This window comes from Chenopodium quinoa, unplaced genomic scaffold (assembly GCF_001683475.1).
Source record: "Chenopodium quinoa cultivar QQ74 unplaced genomic scaffold, ASM168347v1, whole genome shotgun sequence".
Lineage (NCBI taxonomy): Eukaryota > Viridiplantae > Streptophyta > Magnoliopsida > Caryophyllales > Amaranthaceae > Chenopodium > Chenopodium quinoa.
In genome coordinates this window covers 542,621-563,024 of record NW_018742272.1, presented here as the reverse complement: position 1 = coordinate 563,024, position 20,404 = coordinate 542,621, and the positions used below count along the sequence as shown (strand labels likewise).

The 20,404-nt window shown below is 37.4% G+C and overlaps 1 protein-coding gene across 2 annotated transcripts in view; it reads left to right on the top strand.

The window, feature by feature from the left end:
- The first annotated feature begins 12,317 nt into the window (after nucleotides 1–12,317).
- Nucleotides 12,318–20,404, top strand: part of LOC110684602 (5'-nucleotidase domain-containing protein 4-like) — a 39,597-nt gene continuing 31,510 nt past the window's right edge. The window contains exons 1-5 of one of the 2 annotated variants that reach the window (XM_021861048.1): nucleotides 12,318–12,902; nucleotides 17,781–18,091; nucleotides 19,664–19,741; nucleotides 19,815–20,035; nucleotides 20,153–20,245. In XM_021861048.1, the coding sequence (XP_021716740.1) occupies nucleotides 12,758–12,902; nucleotides 17,781–18,091; nucleotides 19,664–19,741; nucleotides 19,815–20,035; nucleotides 20,153–20,245 (848 nt within the window). In that variant the 5' untranslated portion in view covers nucleotides 12,318–12,757. The remainder of the gene's footprint in view (nucleotides 12,903–17,780; nucleotides 18,092–19,663; nucleotides 19,742–19,814; nucleotides 20,036–20,152; nucleotides 20,246–20,404) is intronic. The other variant, XM_021861042.1, reaches the window with a different exon arrangement.

Genomic DNA, 20,404 nt, shown 5'->3' with positions numbered 1-20,404 from the left:
TATGGATCAAGCCTGTGCAATTACTCTAAGGAGTGCTTCAAAATATGAAGGGCCCCCTATGCCCAGAGTTGATGAACCTGTTTTATTAAATAATGCTAATCTTGATTCCGTTAAACCAAACAATGTAGTTAATAGCCCTGCAGGGCTAAAGCATAGTACTAAATATCTAATTCTACATTGCAGGGTACGACTCCAGAGAAGGTGGCCACTCCAGATAAGAGCAACAATGCTCCAAAGCCAATTATCAAACTTCCATTCCCCAATCGTTAACTGAAAACATATTTGGATAAGCAGTTTGGTAAGTTCTTGGAGATGGTGAAAGATTTGAAGGTAACAGTTCCCTTCACTGAATTAATCACACAAATTCCTTCATATGCAAAATTTATGAAAGAAATATTGACAAGGAAAAGGTCTATTAGTGAGGTAGAGTAGCTTTCACTGTAGAGTGTAGTGCCATACTTCAAATAAATCTCCACCTAAATTAAAAGATCCGGGTAGTTTTTCTATCCCTTGTCATATCGGCAATCTAATGATTGATAATGCATTGTGTAATTTGGGTGCTAGAGTTAGTGTCATGCCATTATCTGTGTGTTCCAAATTGAATATGGGTAAATTAAAAGCTACTAATATTACTCTACAAATGGCCGACCGTTCTTTCAAATACCCATTAGGTGTTTAAGAGGATGTCCCCGTTAAAGTAGGTAAATTTTATATACCCGTTGGTTTTGTTGTTCTTGATATGGCTGAGGATATGCAAACCCCAATTATTTTGGGTAGACCATTCCTCAACACTGCAGGAGAAATCATAGATGTGAGAAGTGGCAAGCTAACACTATCAGTAGGGGACGATAAAATTATTTTTAATCTTAATAATACCCCTAAAAGCCCCATGACAGAGGAAAAATGCTTTAGTGTTAATGTGGTTGAGAATTATTCTAACAAGCCCCAAGCTCTTGAAAAAGATCCCTTGGAGGCGGTATCTTGTGTTGCATCCCTTTCAGATGAGATAGACAAATGACAGAAGGAAGTTGATGCAATAGAAAGAGCACTCTACACTGTTGGTCTTGGTTTTGAGGACGAAAAAGTGGAATCAATCAAGCAAGTTGTGCAATTTGAGCCTACGGTCAGTGTTCCACCAGATTGAGTTGCAAGTGTTAAATGCAATGACAATTTGAAGCAACCCTCGATCAAAGAAGGATCTTTAGTGCGTAGCATTGAAGACCTCCCAATCTAAGTCAAGGAGGATCCACCAGATAAGGTAAATTGGCGTCCCACATGGCTTGTCAGGAAGCCGCGTCGAGCCAAAACACCGCTAGACCGGGTGAGAAACCGCCCAATCAAGCGTTAATCCAAGGGTCCTAGTTCTTGCATTTGGTAAGAAGGTCGTGTGGGACCTACATAAACCAGTGCTTTGCGGGAGGCAACCCATATTTTTAATGCTTTTTAGACTAGTTTTTCTTTCCTTTTCTTATGAGAGGAGAGATGAGGGAATTTAATGAGTTTTATGAGTTTTTGTACAGTTTTGAAGGAAAACAGTTAGCCAAAAATTGAAGAGAAGAAAAGAAAAAAAGCAAATAATCGTCAATTTGTCTCGGGCCCGACCGGGCGAAGCTCGCCCGACCGGGCACGAGAACTAGGCTTCAAAATCAAGTAATTTCGCCCGACCGAGCGATGGGCGCCCGACCGGGCGCAAAAATCGTCGTATACGGACATATTCATCCGCCCGATCGAGCAAGCCTCGCCCGACCGCGCGCGAGAAGAGGCGAAAAATATATCATCAGATTGCCCGATCAGGCGAAGGGCGCCCGACTGGGCGCGAGAATATATGAAATCGGGTCGTTCAGATCGCCCGATCGAGCGATTGCCGCCCGACCGGGCGCAAGAATAGAACAGATTTTAAAACTCAGATCGCCCGACCGGGCGAGCACCCGCCCGACCGGGCGAGCACCCGCCCGACCGGGCGAGCACCCGCCCGACCGGGCGCGACGCACCCGACCCCTTTCTTCTTCTTCTTTCTTCGTCTCTTTCTCATTTCACTCTACTTCCTCCATAACTTTCTCTCTCTAAAACTCAAATTCTCTCTACCTTCTCTCTAAGATTTCTTCTCCAATTCTCACCCAAATCCAAAACTTTTTACATATTATTACTCCTCTCTTCATCCTCTACATTAATATATAAAAATTTTTGAATTTCTTTCAAATTAATTTCATACCCATTTCTACCATGGCTTCAAAGAGGGCTCGGTCTATTTTCGGTAGGAGTTCTAGTTAGAAGGAGGAATACGATCCTGATTTGCAACTCCCGTACTGGCCGACGATCCGTATCGCTAGCTAGGAGCAAAAGGAGCGGCTAGAACATCTAGTCGGGCACGAGGTAATTCCTTCACGGTGGTTACACCGCCCTACTTTAGAATCGTTTGGTTTGTATGACTTTGTGAAACGATTTTTGAATGACATTGGCATGAGAAAATTTGTTGATATGCACTATCCTACATACCGTGAATTGAATTGTGAATTCTTGTCTTCTTTAAAAGTTGTAAATAGTAGAAATGGGCCGAATTTAATTTTTAGGTTGAACAATAAAAATATTAGTTTAACATTTGTGGAATTTTGTAAATTATTTGAATTAAATTATGAATTACCATTCCAATGGCATGCTGATTACAAAATGGGTGACATTTATCATGCTCTGACTGGTTTGCCTACTCTCGACCCCCAACATGCTAGTACCAAACTTATTCATCACCCTGTCCCAAAAATCTGGCAAAGATTTGCGGGTTTGTGTTTTATAGGTAGGAATGAGCCCCATAATGCCCAAACTAATGAACTAGTTGTTATAGGTCACTATGTGTCTGGGTTTGGGAAATTGAACATAGATAGGTACATTATTCACCATTTGAGAAGACATGTCACGGCCAGTACCCAATCTCGCACCCCTATTCGTATAAGAGGCCTTATCACTAGAATAGCAGTGAAAAAGGCCGGTTTTGTTGAGGATGGACCCCACCAACTGACCAACTGTGGATCAGATACCTATATGACTGCTAGGTATTTTGAGGAGTTGGGGTGGGTACGACCGGATACTGAGCAGACACCCCACTAGTGTATTAGGACTGGGACCGAGCAGCCTTTGCCCATCTTTCCCCTACCTAATCCTGACTTGACCGCCTTTCCCCCACGGCAACCATCTTACACATATGAACTTTTAGTTGCCAACGCTAGGGGGCAAGCACCGCCACCAGTTCCACCACCCCAGCATCAGCCTCAGCCCGAGGTGGCGTTTTCTCCACCTCGCATGTCTCACTCCGTCCCCCATGTTGACTCTGACCCAGTTTGGGACCTTCAGAGTATAGTTCAGGCCTTAGGACGTATCGAGCATTCCCACACTAACCTTAAGAGGATGGTAGACTCTATAGACCAGAGGTTAGGGTACCTGAAGAGGAATCAGGGTAGAGCTCTCTACCCTATGTACGATGATTATGCTCGTCGGGGCAACATTCCCGATGATGCTATCTACCCTAACTGGTTTCAGCCTCCACCCCAGGGATACGATAGGGATCCCACTGCCCATAGTATTTACACTGACTATTCTGCCTTCCATGGGTACGGCCAGGACATTCCTTTCGGGGGACCGGCGGGGGGGACTTTTCATGCTGATTATTTTGGTGGTAGCTCTTCTGGTGCAGGGGGTGCAGGTGGCAGTGGAGGTGCAGGGTTCGGCCACATGGATGAGGATGATCAGGACTAGCTATGTTGGGCTAGTTCCCGAGCCAATGAGGACATTGTCTGATTCTGGCTTGGGGGAGATTTTGGATTTGGTATCTTTCTTTTTCTCTTTTCTTTTATTTTTGGTGTGGTTTCTTAGGTTAGATTTATTGCTTTCTAGGTTAGTTTTATTACTTTTTTATTTATGAAAAATACAAAAAAAAAAAATTAAAAAATAAAAAATCCAAAAATACGTTCCAATGAATTGTAAATCATGCTTCCCTGTGCCCCATACTTGAGAAAATTTATTTTGATTCTTGGTATATGATGAAAAGCATTGTGGATTAGTTGATCATGATTCGATGTTTGATTGCCTTGAACCCTTAACATGCGTCAATTTTGTCCAACTACTTGTGAATATAGTGCTTGACTAGTTGATTTGGTTAGGAATGTGTGTTAGTTCCTGGTATGTCAATGAATTTGAGTATTGGCTTGCAACTATAAGTAATATTTATATGATTCATTATTATGCACATTGAGGAGGACGAAGGCGTTCATTCTTTTAGGTGGCCTTCAGATGACTGTAGATACATTTGTTCCCTTCTTGCTACCCATGTTGTTGCCTTGACTTTTTATTGTTTATTAGCCACATTACAAGCCTATTTTTCCCCATTGGTTACTAGTCCCGAGCTTGGCTTGGGGGAGCTATTAGTGAGTGAGGTGAGGGAGTTTGTAGTGTGCTTATTATTTGCACAATTTGGGTTGGATTTGAGAAGTTGTTTTGTTTTTTATCATGTTTATTTTGATGAGTTTGAGAGTTATATTTTCTTGAAAAAAATAAATCATGATGTTATGAAAAAAAGAGAGAAGTTCAAAAAAAAAAGTGAAAAAAATAAGTGAACTTCAAAAGAAAAAAAAAAGAAAAAAATGTTCAAATGTTCTAGTTGGAGGTTGATCAAAAAGAGAAAAAAAAAAAGCTTCAATGAAAAATTCAAGTTTGAAAAATAAAGTTTGTTTATTCACTCCACTTCTTCATTATTATATCTTACGAGTGAAATTGTAAGTGTTGGGATTATTTACTATGATTGGAGTATATCTGGTTGATGTTAGAGTTGGTTATGCAAGAGATGTTGATCACTATTTATTTTGATCATGGGTTTTACTAGGATTTGCTCCCTTAAGCATAGCTTTTCTCTCACTTGTTCCCAAATGATTCCTACCCTTTACCCTAGACTTACATTACAAGCTTTAAAGACCTTCCATCTTTTGTGCATAGAGTTGTATGAATGTGAAAGTGTTGTTTATCAATGCAAGTTATGATTTGACGTATTTCGAGTCGACTAGTAGGTTGAGCGTTCATTATTCTATACACACGAGAATGTGAGTTGGGAGGGCATTGTTCACATAAAGGGGTTGGTTGGAGAGCGATCGAGTACATCTTTTACTCGCCACATAAATGAGAGTTGAGTGTGTGAGCACTAGTCTTGAATTCTATATGCTCTTGTGGTTTGCTCTATTTGACAATTGTTAGGGAAGAAGGGTAATTGGATGGATTTGATTGGTTGATTTTGAAGCATGTTTATATGATTTACCTTGAATTGTTTGTGCTTGATTTTTACTTTTTGGGGTGAAGCATATTTATTGATTCATTGATGAGATCTTTGCTTAGGGACAAGCAAAGGTTTGGCTTGGGGGAGTTTGATGTGTCTATTTTATATAGTATTTTACCCCCATCCCTTGGTCATAATTAGAAGTGTTTTTGGCTCTTTAGAGCCACTTTTATTACTAATTGGTGTTTTCTAGTGTTTTCGTAGATTTGGTTGACTTTTGCAGGGATTTGCACTTTTGGAGCATTTTCCCGAGATATTAGGAGCAATCACGAGCACTGGAGAAGCAGGACCAATTTTTATAGCCCAGGGCCGGTTAGAGCCATCGAACCGGTGATTAAGGGCTCGGTATATGTGATACCGGGGCATTTGGACCGAGTATTCAAGACCCGAAGAGGAAACCCAGATTGGGCCGAAGGATTGGAGCCCAATCGTAGTTCAAATAGTGGCCCAAGAGACCCGCCCGGCTAAAAAGGCTGGCGCCCGGAGGCGCGCCCGGCCGGGCGAGAGAAGCAAAGGTCGGTGCCCGGTGACGCGCCCGGCCGGGCGCGAGATTTGTACTGACGAGCAAAAAGGCGCGCCCGATCAGGCGGTGCCTCGCCCGATCGGGCGCGTGTATTTTTTAGGAGCTAATTATTCGACGTTTAAGTTTGTTTTAGTTTAGGATTCGTACGGAGTATAAATACTTCTCCGTAAAACGATTTTAGGATCTTCTTACTCTTCTTACTCTTTCTTTACTCTCTTAATTGTTTCTTAGATTTTCTCTCTCTTATACTTTTGTTCTTAATCTACTCTTAATTCTAGATTTATTTGGTAACTATTTCTCTTCTCTTAATCTTAGTTGTTTATTTTATTCCTTTGATCATGTCTTGCTTTATTGCTTTGATTAGTTTAGTTTCTATTATGTGTGAGTAGTTCTATTTCCAGGGTTTGTGGGGATCCATAAATAATATGAAGGGGTGATTTATTGTTGTTGATTGTCAATGCTAGGTTAATTTCCTATTGATTGATTTAATGCTGTGGCTAGATTAGGCCTGATCTTTTAAGCATGAGTTTGACAATATTGATTCGAGATTCGACAGATGAGAATTGATGTTTAGGTCTAGTTTCAATAGGCGGGTTAATTTATAAATGGTTAAGTCGAGATTCGAAAGATGAGATTTAATACCGGTAAATTAATTATGTGATTATAATACGTAGCGAAAGCCCTTTATAATCTGATTAATGTATGCATTGATGAATGATTATTATATTATACCCTGGAATATTATTTATTGGTGAACCCATGTCCTAGATCCTTTTATTCATTGTTTTCTCCCTATTCTTAACCTTCGTAGTTTAGTTTCATATTCGAACTTATATATTGGTTACTTCATAATCTAGATTATATTAGTTATTAGGAATAGAAAGACTCGTTTCTCTGTGGATTTGACCCTACTTCGCTATCTGCATTAGTTAGAGGATTTAGGAATTACTTTTGATTTGGGGATACGACTTTACCCTGTCAGCATGGTGCATCCGCTCCAAAGTACAAAAAGGCGGAATGAACATGCAGGTATATAATAATGTACATGGTATATAAAAGAACATAGTGTTCATTTATAATGTACATGGACATATACATAAAAGAACATAGTGTTCATTTATAATGTACATTAGATTTTGTGCAACAATTTTGTAATTTTTGTATAATAATATAATAATTATTTTTTTGTGTAATGAAATAGATAAATAGTACTATAATTTTTTTTTACCATACATTAATTACAATCATTTCAATTTTTCACTTTTTCTCTCCAAACAAAACTTCAAACCCATTTAAATTCCTCAAACCTCAAGCAAAATTTCAAGAAATTCGAAATTTTGAGTCCAAAATTATTCAAAATGATAAATAAAAACGAAAGGTAAGACCAAATTCGACATTCATACTTGTTATTTGACATTCATACTTGTTTATTTTGAGTTTGAGTGTTTGTTTTTTATAAATTTGATTGAAAATTGTAATATTTGATTTTATTGGGAATTAATTGCGATTTTGATGTTATTTCAATGAGAAATAAAATAAAGTTCTTGAAGAAGATCGTCCAATTAATCCATTTTTGAAGAACAAAGCAGGCAAATAGACAATTTTAGAAAAAGTTGTAAATTCAAATAATACAATGTACATTAAAATACAGTAAAATGTTATTTTTTCATATACTTGCATGATGCAAATAATACAATGTACATTAAACATGTAACCAACATTATAACATATATGTTCATTAGAATATAATACAATGTACATTATAATACAATAAAATGTACCTTTTTTTATATGCATACATGGTCATTTATACCAAATGTACATTTACTATACGAATAATTTTTTTTTTTAATATTATCATGTTCTTTACTAATATTACAAATGTTCTTTAGTTTTACAAAAAAACATATAAAACTAGATGTTCTTTATAAAATAGCTATATGTTCTTTATAAAACAAGTATATGTTCTTTACTAAACAACTGAATGTTCATTCCGCCTTTTTTTTTTTACACAAAACCGGATGCACCAAGCATGGTGCATCCGCCTCCACTGAAAAAATTTCATGAGGGTGACACCTCATTAGCCTACTTTGACCTTATGGTGATAATATTTTCTATGATCATAGAATCATCCATCATACATCACAGGGGGCTAATTTAGTCTAGTCTATATCTATATCTATCTATACTTAGTATTTAAAAAGACAAACCACAATCACCTATATGACACATGTCATCCTAATTCACCCATATGCTACATAACACATCCATTAGTAATATTTCCTTTTTATACAAAGTAAAAGATAAAATTATTGGTTATTGTTGGTTAGTGTTGTTGAATTCATGAATTGTTGGTTAGTGTTGTTGAATTCATGAATTGTTGGTTAGTGTTGTTGAATTGTTGGTTAGTGTTGTTGAATTATTGGTTATTGTTGAATTTCTTGAATTGTTGAATTTCTAGGGTTTATGCTGAATTTTGGGGGTTTTTGTTGAATTTAGGGGTTTAGGGTTGAGTTGATGAATTGTGATTGTTAAATATTAATTTGGATAATGTAGAATTGTTGGTGTTGAAATATTGAAGATGTTAAGTATTTGAATTTCTAGAATTATTGCTTGTTAATGGTGACCTAGTGATGCTTAGTTGTTCCAAAGTGGTTAGTTGGATGTGATTTAGAGATGGATTAGTGTGTTTTAGTGTAATGTGTTTTGGTTGTTGTGTAGAATATGGCCGCACAGAATGTAGTTTTGTTGTGCCGGTGGGGAGGTGAATTTTTGTTTGACGGACCTCGTGTCGAGTATAATGGTGGAAATATGGAACCACTGACACTTGAACCGAACATGACCTTCAGTGATTTCATGAACGAGGTTCATAGTAGCGTTAGTTCAAACCCGGGGAGTGTTGAACTAAACATTAAAATGAGGTTTGAGACCGGAAATGGGGTTCAAGTGTTACCTGTGTCCTCGAATAAGCATTTGAAAGCTTTAAGGAGCGTTGTAGCGTTGAAGGGTGTTCCCACCGAGATTTATGTGGAGATGGTGCCTATTTGTACCCAACAAAGTACCAGGGCAGAACCACATTCTACATTTATTTCCGGTAACAACACACAGCCGCAAGTGCCCTCACACGACACTCCCCCGGCTGAATATGGGATGGGATCTTTTAGTCGAATGTTGAACGACGATCAATTTCACATGCCGTTCAGCTCTCACATAGCTTCACCTATACATGAGACTAACCGGCCACCCACCAGATGCAGCAGATGCCATCAGCAAGGTCACAACAGGACAACGTGTCCAGCCAGAACGACGTAGAACATTACTTTTGAGTTGTTATTTGGTTTGCTGTAACAGATAAAACAATAACATTTGCTGTAACAGATAATGTTTCGGGGTTTTTTGATGTGTCCTGCGGGAGAGTTACAATTCCAAGAATGCCCTTCGACGCCTGTGCCTGCAAAATCACGAAGACTCCTGGGGGTAGGAGCTCCGCCTCCGACGATCAAGTTAGTAAAGATACGGGAGGTAGAATGCATGTAATGTAGAAGTTACTTCTCGCGTAATGGAAGAATTCTGCAATTAATATTGCTCGGGGTAAGTGTTTTTCTTTTTGAGGAGTATTCAATGTGAACAACAAATGTTCCAGCCCCCCATTAATGAGGGTCCTTCCACTATTTATAGTGGGGAAGGGATGGTTTCCCTTTTAGGGTTTAGAGGACACGTGTCAGCAGAGGATTGGAGCCCTGCTGACCAACGGCTGGATGCCACGTGTCACTAGGCCATTGGGCCACGTGTTTAGGGTATTTTTACCCCAAACATTTGCCCCTCACTGGTGCTGACGTGGCAGGGTGCCACGTGGCGCCGGTGAAAGGTTTTTTTTTTTTTTTTTTTTTTTTTTTTTTTTTTTTTTTACAACTCTTCAGATTCTTTTTGAAGGATGGAAAAGCAGAAGGCGAAGAGTCACGACTTTTCACCTTCTGGGACAAATTCTATAAATAGGAGAAGATGTCCCCCGAGCTCTCATTTACAAACTTTGCCAAATTTCTGAAAATTTGAGAGCAGCCGGCAATTTGAGAGTTGAGAGCATTCGGAGTTGAGATTCGTTGAGAGCAACCGGTCTACAGACCGTCTGGGTCGTTGCAAGCTAGCCAAAGGTTTTCGAGAGGGTAATCAGAGAAACCCAGCCGGATTTTGAACCGCCTGCGTCTTCGCAAGCATCCCAAAGAATTTCCAGATTTTCTTCTAGGTACCGTCTCTATTCTTTCTAGCTTTTTCATGTATTTTCGTTTGAGTCTTTTACTCGCATTTTTGTTCATTGGTCTCATAAGTAGATGGACCCCTTATACCCATACCCGGAACCTAGCTGTGAACTCAGCCGGTTTATTAGTACGGCTGAGTCTAGAACTGGGTCTGCCGCCTCTGTTCTTTGGGACAACCCTTTTTCAACACCCATATCGACCGACTCTGTGTCTGTGCAGGACACAATGGCCAGAATCCGGTCTACTGCCAGAGATCCCAACTACAGAAGTGGGAGCTCAGATGAGCAGCCGCCTGAGGTCCCAGCTTCAGGCGGTGAAGTAGAGCAAGGAGAGGTAGAGCAGAGAGGCTCACCCGGGGGCGCTCCTAGCACCCCGGGTGATAGCATTTTAAACGAAGAGACTGCTCCCCTCCAGGAGACCAGAGAGCAGGTAGGCTCTGATAAGGAGGTCTCCAACTCCCCAGCCGGCTCTGATGCCGGTCACGTTCAAAGTAGCAGTAGCAGCTACTTAACCGAATCTGAGGATAGCGAGGAGGCGGAGAGGCCTTCTTGGGATAATAGGAACGATCCTCTCATGATCGCCGTCTCCTCTAAGGACCGCGAGCTCATGCGGGCTGCGCTGCCAGATTTTATCAAACGGCGGCCGCTGGGGGGTGACTATACAATAAAAATCCCGGCTGCTCTGGGAACAATATGGTGGGAGGATGGACAACCGAACGCGAACGCTTGGTTCGGGTGCTACGAGGCGGCCTTCGTGGCCGGAGTCCGCTTCCCTCTCCACGACACAATAAAAGCCATACTTATGGGGTATGGCCTAGGTCTCTGGCAATTAACCCCCAACTCATGGGTAAATATTTTAGGGTATATCGCCGCCTGCGAGATGCAGGGCCTCAACCCCGGCTGGGAGGCGTTTGCCCACATGCATTACTTGAGTAGGAGCCCAGGCGGCTGGAGAGCCTGGTATACCTTGACCACCCAACCCAAATACCTTATGACCTTGGACAAGCCATCCAAATGGTCGGACTGGAAGCACCGGTTCTACTTGGTTAAGGCCCCAACTACGGCAGAGAACAGAGAATTCTGGATCTACAACCGGAAACCAGAACTCTTGGGGACCAAGTGCTGCCTGCCCCCTGTCCCGGAGGATGATAGAGAGACCATCCTTGACTCCGGGTTTTTTGAGTTAGTTCCTGACACCCTCTCATCCGGAGAGATAGTAAGGGTACCTAGAAACTGGGTGCCCAAACATGAATTTTTTAGGGACGAATGCTTCTTGTCCGCTTGTGGTCTAAGCAGCATGTTTAAAAAACGTATGTATTCGGAACTCAGCCGGTTTCTTTCGAACCGGATGCTTTTATTTCCTTGCTTATTTATTATTCTAACCGTGTGCCTTCCTCTGCAGAAGAAGCCAAGAAAATGCTGCCCACCGAGAAGACACCGACTAGGTCGGCTGCCGACATCCGGAAAGCCAATCTCGAGAAAAAACTTGCTGCCCAGGCGGCGAGGAAGGTATAACCGTCTGATCCTTCTCGTTTATTTCAATCCTTTTATCCCATAACTTATATTTTTCTCGTTTACAGGACGGGAAGCAGATGCCCCGGTCCCTTCAAAAACAGGTCAGGCCTCCGCCGAAATAAAAACATTCTATAAGCAAAGCTACGATCGTTGTTGCAAATCGTACATTCTTCATACCCTCTTTCATATCACTGTGATTTACAGCCTTCATTGGTGAGGGGGTCTATCGATCTGTTGTAGCCCTGCAGAAAATTTTCGTCTGATTCGCTAGATTGTAATCGACATATTAACCTCTTTTTCGATCTCGCACAAAATTTTACCCATGAAACAACTCTATAGCAATCCATAAAATAAAAAATGCAAATCCTCCCTCAAAAGAGAGAAGAAAAACCCGGTCTTTCGAAGGAGCCAAATCTTCCTAAAGAAGAAGAAAAACCCTGTCTTTCGAGGGAGAAATATTCCTCCTATAAGAGGAAGAATTATTATTATAAACCTAAAACAATAGAAAAAGCACACAAAAACAAACAATTGGGGCTTTCCACTGATAAAAATCGATGGAAGCCCCTCCAAAATTCAACAATGGAGGTTAGGGTTTTAGAAGGAGAAGAGAGGAAAGAGAGGCTAGGGTTATCAATCCACAACTTATTAATTAAAAAAAAATGCGAATTTCATGCTATCAATTCACAACTTATATTTTTTAAATATGCCCAAAATAGTATATGTGACTAACATTATGAAACGGAGAGATTAATTTGTTTTTTTATTTTTTATTTTTTATCCACTCATCTACGTGTTCCATTTCCAACGTGGCTTCACTCTATATTTTGTCAACCCATTCATAAATAGCATCCCCTGGTTTTGCTCAATTTGAACAACAGTAGCAACAACAATTTCTCCAATTTCTCGTACCATTTTTCGAATAAATTCTTTGGATAAAACCTTTTCCCTTTATAATTCCATTTTATTTATTTCATCACATTTTTAATCAACAAAAATCCCTTTAAATTTCCTACTTTAGCATCTGATTCATCCAACCAACTTATCAGCCCGTCATTATTATTTTTTATTTATTTTTTTAAATTTTTTTTCAATTTCCCAAAGATGGAAAATTAATTATAATTATAATTATAATGTCTATATAAATCAGAAAATGCGAATTTTCAAGAGAAACGTTTCGTTGTGTTTATCTCATCTTCCTTCCGAATTCTTGTCATCTTCTCTTGCTGTTTCTTCCTTTACAGTCAGGTTTAGTTCCGGATTCCCTATCCTTCTGAAGCGGAATCAAATTCATACAGGTTTATTATTTTGTGATTTTATGCTTGTTTTTGTTATTTAATTGCATTTTTTGGGTTGATTTTAGTTGAAATTCCAATTTTCTGTAGTTTTTGAATTAATCTTGGAAATTTGATGCAATAATTGTCGAGTCAAGATAAATTAATGTTGAATTATTGGTTTTATTTTTATTTTAATTATTATTTTTTTTGTCTAATTTATGTTTCTTGGATTTGGGTACTTATGTCGGACATGAATACGTGAAAATGTCTATTATATTGTTTTTCGTATTGTGGAGTATCCGACACCGGTACTTAGAGTTGAAATAAAGGGTTCATAGTGACATAATTATTAATTGGAAACAGTACAGTGAAAATTACTTGATTTTTGATGATTGTTAGATATCTATTATTAGTCTGTGTTTTCATTTTGTTGACTTTCATTGCTTTTGTTGATATGATTTGATAAGTTTTGGACTAGTGTTGGAGTTATGGTTTGAATTAAAGTAGGGAATAATCTTAGAATAGTTGATAGAATACATTTCTGGTATGAAAAACTTCCAATTCGTGCTAAATGCCGGTTGCAGGATAAGGGGTTGTTGTCATTTGATAATGGTTGTCACTGTTTTTGTCAGGTATCATTGATAGATATAAATGCCAATGGAGTTGCTATAAATTTCCCTTTAGTTTTGCTAGGTTAAAAGTAGCTTTTCTTTCTAATACATGGGAAACTATTATGGCTGTATTTGTCAATTCGTCCCATGTCTAGTATCTACTCTCTTTGTGCGCTAGAAAGGATGTTATTTGTGCTCTATGTTTCTCCTAAACTTTCTGAGCAAATCATCTTTGTCCCGTATTATGGTACTCATGATTATATCACAAAAGAGGGGGGATACTTGCAAAGAAACTTGCTTCTTGGCTTGATCACAAGATACCCCTTGCCATAGAATTAGTTTTGATTGGATTAAAACACCAATCTAATAGCAACTGGGGCCTATATCAATGATCTCCTATATATGATTCTCTTCCCTACTATTAGTTCACAAAAGTGAAACTTAGATTAGTTAGTGCTCCTTACCAGCCACAAGTCAATGATATTTTAGAAACTTTTGCATTTACTTTTGTTGGACCTATAGCTTGAATTTATTTATTTATTATATATATTTTTTTTTGTTGTTGACAAAGGAAATATTTTCTTTTTTTTTCATCATTAGGAATGTAGCTTATGAAGTTTGGGTCATTTAGAATGTTACAGTAGATACCTATCTTTATCCTTTGATATTTCTTTCCCCATTATTGTTCAATGAGATAACCTATATTACTCGGACTCAAATACCCATGTCCGACACGAATTCGTGTCCAAGTGGCTAACTCGGCTATTTTGTGAAAAAAAAATTATATGATTTTGAACTAAAATGAAGTATCCTAGTGTCATACCCATGCGAGTGTTAAACACGGGTACTTGAGGTAAAATGAAGAGTCTAAGTAATATAGGAGATAACTACTACTCTATGAGTGCTCTTTTTTTAAAATCTGTATTGATTATGGATCTTTAATTTAAAATGGGTTAGGAGAGGTGTATAGTTGATGACTAAAAAAATGAACTAGGAATATTGCTACAACCTCCATTAATTGTTATGTGCATTCTTGGGGTATTATCTGTGAGATATAAAATATCCCAAAGTTGCACATAATAATTAACGAAGGTAGTATTATTTTTCCTTTTATGTCATCTAGGGTTCTTTTTCTTACTTTTATAGGTTTTTATATAAGGAAATACTTGTACCATGTATGTCTTGTCATTTTAGTTGTTAGTATCGGGTGAGTTGCAGTTATAGTGGTATTTGGACATAGAGTTTATCTCATATTCTCCAAGTAGCTTTAAGATATAAATATCACCCTACTTATTGTTATTGTTTAGAACTTGAGATGATGAATTTGTTCAGTACTACATAGCTGATGCTGCTGCGTTATAGCTAAGTCTCCTTGGAGTAGATTGTAGGGCTTTATTTCTTAGACATAGTTAAGGCTGATGGGTACCAGCCAATACCCAATTATTAAAGACTATGAGACCTAAAAATTTGGACATGGAAACAATTGTCGGTAAATACCAATGAAATCAAAGAATAATAATAACAAACTGAAGAACTTCAGTGATTGTGTAGATCTCAAATCAAGAATTGCGCCATAGTATAGTGACCATTGCCTAAGAAGCGAACTTACTCATGTAGGAAATGATTGTGGCGTTTTCCTTTGATTTTGAGTCCCTTTGACTTTGAGTTATACAGTGACATATGTTGACATGTCTGTACCCTTAGAAGTTGATTTCACATGTATTTACTTTCTTCTTTTCTTTAGTGAGATTAAAAATAGGGTATGGTTAACGAATTCGTTTATGGCAAGATATTTGGAGAGGTGGTCAGCTTTTATGTTTTTTTTTTCTCTTTGTGATTACATTTGTCTTCTAATTTTCATTGCAATAATGCTTGGGAGTTGCATTTTCAAAGCCCCCTACATGATAGGGAGTCAGTGCATTATGTCTTTCGTACAGGCTTTGGATCTTCAATTAGCGGCCGTAGTAGATTCTTTGGTGTGGATGGGGTACTCATTAGTGTTACACCCCCAATTTACTAACTAATAATAAACAATTAATAAAAGAATAATAGACAACCTTTTAATAAAATTGCGGAATCATACACCTAAATCGGGGGTATCACCGCCACACTGTCAAGTGTTAAGGCTTACAAATGCCAAAAATTACAACTCAATAAACTTGGTGAGCTATTTATACAACTTTACAAACTCGTTATAACATATTAATCGAAACATTTGAGCTCCTTTAGCTACGATTATTTTTATTAAACCTGCTTAGAAAATCTTGACTATCACCATTAAAGACAAATTCCAAAATAGATCGTCGCAGGGCCACTATATGAAAAAGACATGGCCGCAAACACATGTAGCACAACAAAACAATACACACGTCACCAAAAAGCCAAGTAATAATCACATATCATAGTACAAAGAATAATAGGATAATCAGCATTACTAGCTCAATTAAATAATGCAGTTTAAAACTACATTACACATTGTACTCTGGAAGCAACCTTTGTCAAATCCAACCTCGAATAATAATATGATCTTTTACTCAATTAACTCATGTATCACATAAGTGTGTCGTGCTCTTAGTTCTATACCTAGGCTTGGACATGAGTAATTTGAATAACAAACCAATAAGTATATAAAAAACTTGAATACTTTCAATAACTAGAAAACACCTTGAATCATACCACATGTGGGCCAAATCCCACTATAGGGGACCATAGAAAATAATAAATAAAGACTGTACCTCATTCTTAACGGATGATTATCATCTCCTTACCACTATGCCAAGGACTAAGGTAATAATCGCCGAGTCTTAAACCAAGAACAAAATATAATTCTCAACCTTTTGATCTCATACATCGATCAAATAATCATTCACAACTAATAGATAATATCTTAACAATGGCACATATTCCCAAATAATATAATAATTCAATTTATAAATATCTCAACTCTTAGGGCAATCAAACTAGTACCCAAAATTAATTAACTCACAACCTAAAAATAATACTCTGCATTAATAACTCTAAACCTCAAAACAATACTTCCTCGAACAACAACATTAACCTAGCATATTTACAAGATCAATCATATAAAACAATAATAATAAGAAAATTAAATATGATCAAATAATAAAATTGTATACATTAATCATACATATAAATTAAACTCAAGCATAAGAATAGCAAATCATACAATAATAATATAAAACAGTTATACAAACAACTCCAAAGAAGATCAGTGTGATTACCTTCCGGAAACAATTCCTCGACAAAAGAAATGAATTGCAAAGTCCTAGCTGTAGTAATTGGTCAGCAGCATGATGGTGGTAATGAAATTATGTATGGGCGTATATTTGCTACTCGCATGATTAGATTACAATGATGGGTTGACTTGGATTGTATAAAATCCAATTGTTGCTTTGCATTGCAAAGGAATTGGTGCAAAAGTACAATAATCTGCGAAAGAAATTTGAGGAAATTGGTTTAGCTACAAAAGATCAATTGGAGTGGAGGCAAAGCTGAAATTAATTAGGGAATAAGGAGTATTTATAGTTTCGTAAACAACAAGAGTCCTATAAGATATAAACTTAGGTTTTATACTTTCCAAAGTATAAAAATCAAACTATGGAAAGTTAAGGATAATTAAAAATTACTTATTTTATAATATAAATCTATTATATAAATATAAAATATTAATCATAAAATATTCGGGTATTACAATTAGGGTCTTTTACTCGTTTCCTTTTTGCTTGACCCAAACATTTCAGTTTCCAGATTTTTTTGGTGGCCAAAATTATCCAGAAGGCAAGGGTTTCTCATAAAGTGAGAGCTTTTTTAAGAAATTGGTGTTGTATGTGCAGCCATACAAGAAGGGATCTGTTTAGGATTGAGATGGACAGTAAGAAAATAGGGGTTTCATCTATTGAGAACACGATGTGTGAGAATAGCCTAAGATGCTTTGGCCATTTAAGACAGAGAATGAGTGAGGCTTTAGTAAGTAGGCTTGAAGAGTGGCAAAGTGATGGATGGAGAAGACCTTAGAAAGTTTGGAGGAAGTGATTGAAGGTAAAATGAGTCTTTCGGGGATTGAGGAAATTATGACATTGGATAGAATGTTTTAATATTGTTTATTGAATTATCATTTCAAAGTACATTTGATTTTTGAGATTATTGAATTTAAATTTGGCTTTGTTGTATCAAGTTATACTATTTTTGCTCTTATAGGCTGTTCATCTTTTATGGCTATTGATCTGTCATATTGCCTGATTTTATTATTATCTTTGATTCTTATCAGGATCTTGTAAGCTGCGCAGTGGTTCTCCAATGGATGGGAATGTGACTGCTGAACAGTACAAAGAAGCACGATTTCAAAGTGAGGTTGGTCAAAGTCCATGTATCTGGTCTTCCACATCAGGCGGAGATAACCTTAACGTTCCGCTGGGAAAACAAATTTTTTGCAATAGATCCTTGAACATGAAAAGTATTGTTGCTGTTGGGTTTGATATGGACTATACTTTAGCACAGTACAAGCCAGAGACATTTGAATCCCTTGCATATGAAGGGACCATTAAGAAGCTTGTGTTTGACTTGGGATATCCTCCTGAGGTTTGTCTGAAGTTTTTTATTAGTTGTTTTTGTGAGGCAGATTTTGACGTCCATTTTCTGCAACTTTGGGCATTTCATGTTTCTACTTATCAATAAAGCTGTTATGTCTCCAGTAGTTTTTTTGTGGCAGAAACTACCGCTTGGGACTGATTTGTACAAGTTTTGATTGCACTCTTGCTAGGCTATTATTTCATATATCTCTGAGTAATCTAATTTGTCTATTTTTAACAAAGGCTTCACCTTATTATAGAAATTATAAATTAAAGATATTAGACATAGGGATTATTCTGTCTCTATTGTCTGTAAAAATGTATTTGCCTAATCCTGAGTGATTACTAAATTAATTATGCTATGTATAATAAGCTTTCTTTACCAAATTTTTTTGGTTGATACTATTCATCAGGAAGAATGAAAGGAAATAATTTAAACATCACTTGTTAAACTTAAGAAATTGTACTTAAGTGTAAACTTGTATTGTTGCCAGTATTTTTATATGTGGAAAGAATTGCAGTTTTATTTTTTCTTTGTTCTAAATATTGTGCACTGTGATCACTGAATGTTATATCACCAATGTCTTCTCTTAGTCTTGTCCTCTCACTCTCTCAGATTAGTGGGTGTGAAAATCCTTTTGAGTGTGGTGTTACCAACTGCCATTTTATCTATGTTATTGAATGGTGCTTTATTTTGCTGATGGCTGGAAGCCTGTAAGCCTTGGTGGGTATGGAAACGTGAGACTGATATTTGGGGATCGCAAGGGGCTTTGGTATGCTCCTTAGATGCTATTTACTTTGGAAGTTCCCTCTGTATCATTTTACATCCAGTGTGGTATCCTGGATTAGGTTTCTTTCCTGTCTTGGTGTAGAATTTCTAGATATACATCCTAGAGCTGCTTTGGATAAGTACATTTTGATTTTGAAAAATTGATTTTGGAATAATTCATCTATTGTACAGATGTGCCTCTTTTATTATCTTCTCCACATTAAAATATAGGGTTGGTGGATTAAGGGTTAAATAGAGATATATGCTTTTTTTCTTTTTCTTTTTCTTCTTCTTCTTCCTTTTTTTTTTTCTTTTTTTTTTGAAAGAAGACATTTGGCTTTGTTAGTGCTTGTTCTATTTAAGTAGCTTTTTCACCCATAGCGCGTAATAAGGATCATTATGTTGAAGTTAGGGATTTGACACTAATCGGTTTTGACTTCAGTTTCTAAATGCATATCTTTTGACTGATTTTGTTGAAAGGTTGTGTCTAAAGCAAATTGCTAGTAAAGATAAAATAATTAATATGGGTGCATGAACTCCTTATCCTTGTCAAATACTTCCTCTGTCCATATTCGCTGACACTTTTGTTTAGGCACATGTGCTAATGCATGATTTCAAACATCAATATCTTCAATTATCAATAGGAAATAATACTTGTAAAATAAGTTTGATTTTTAGAAAGCGTACATTGAGACGAATTTAACGAGACCCCATATGGCTTTTTTTCCCCTATGGCATGTTCTTTTTGGTTTCCGTTAACTATGGTATAAATTGAGTGTAACAAGTTGTCATACAATTGTCATTTCCTTGCAGCTGTTGCAGTGGTCTTTTGATTCAAAGTACATGGTTAGAGGTTTGGTTCTTGATAAAAAGAGAGGCAATATTTTGAAGGTAAATTGCATTGGAATGGGTTTAATACGTTGTGTTGCACATTGAAGTGGTATTTGACCTTACTCTATTGCAGATGGATCGACATAAATACGTGAAAGTAGCATACCATGGCTTTAGAGAGATGTCTAAAGAAGAAAAAGTTGAAACTTACGGGAATACTTTGACAAGAGATTCCTTTGACGAGCCTGACTACGCCCTCATCGATACACTCTTTTCCTTAGCAGAGACCTATTTATTTGCACAGCTAGTTGATTTCAAGGACAAAAATCCTGGAAGAGTCCCAGCAGGAGCTGAGTAAGTTTACGGACATTTTTAGTTGTGTGTGCGCGATTCTGGACCTGGTGTTGAGAAAGAATTTATGAAACTTAGCTACTTTTGATTGTATAAAATGTTTTTGGACATTGTCTGCAGTTATGCTCGTATGTACAAGGATGTTAGAGCTGCTGTTGATCTGTGTCATCGTGATGGGACCTTAAAGCAGATGGTTGCCAAAGATCCTGAAAGGTTATATATTGTCTTATTTTTTTCTATAAGTTGAAGTTGTTGAAAGGATCCATCTCAGCCCCAAAACTTTTACTCCTTAAATATTTGGTATTAGTAGGATTTATGAATTTTTTTTTTTTCTGCCTGACCTTTGTTATCTTGTATGCTAATGTTCTTTTG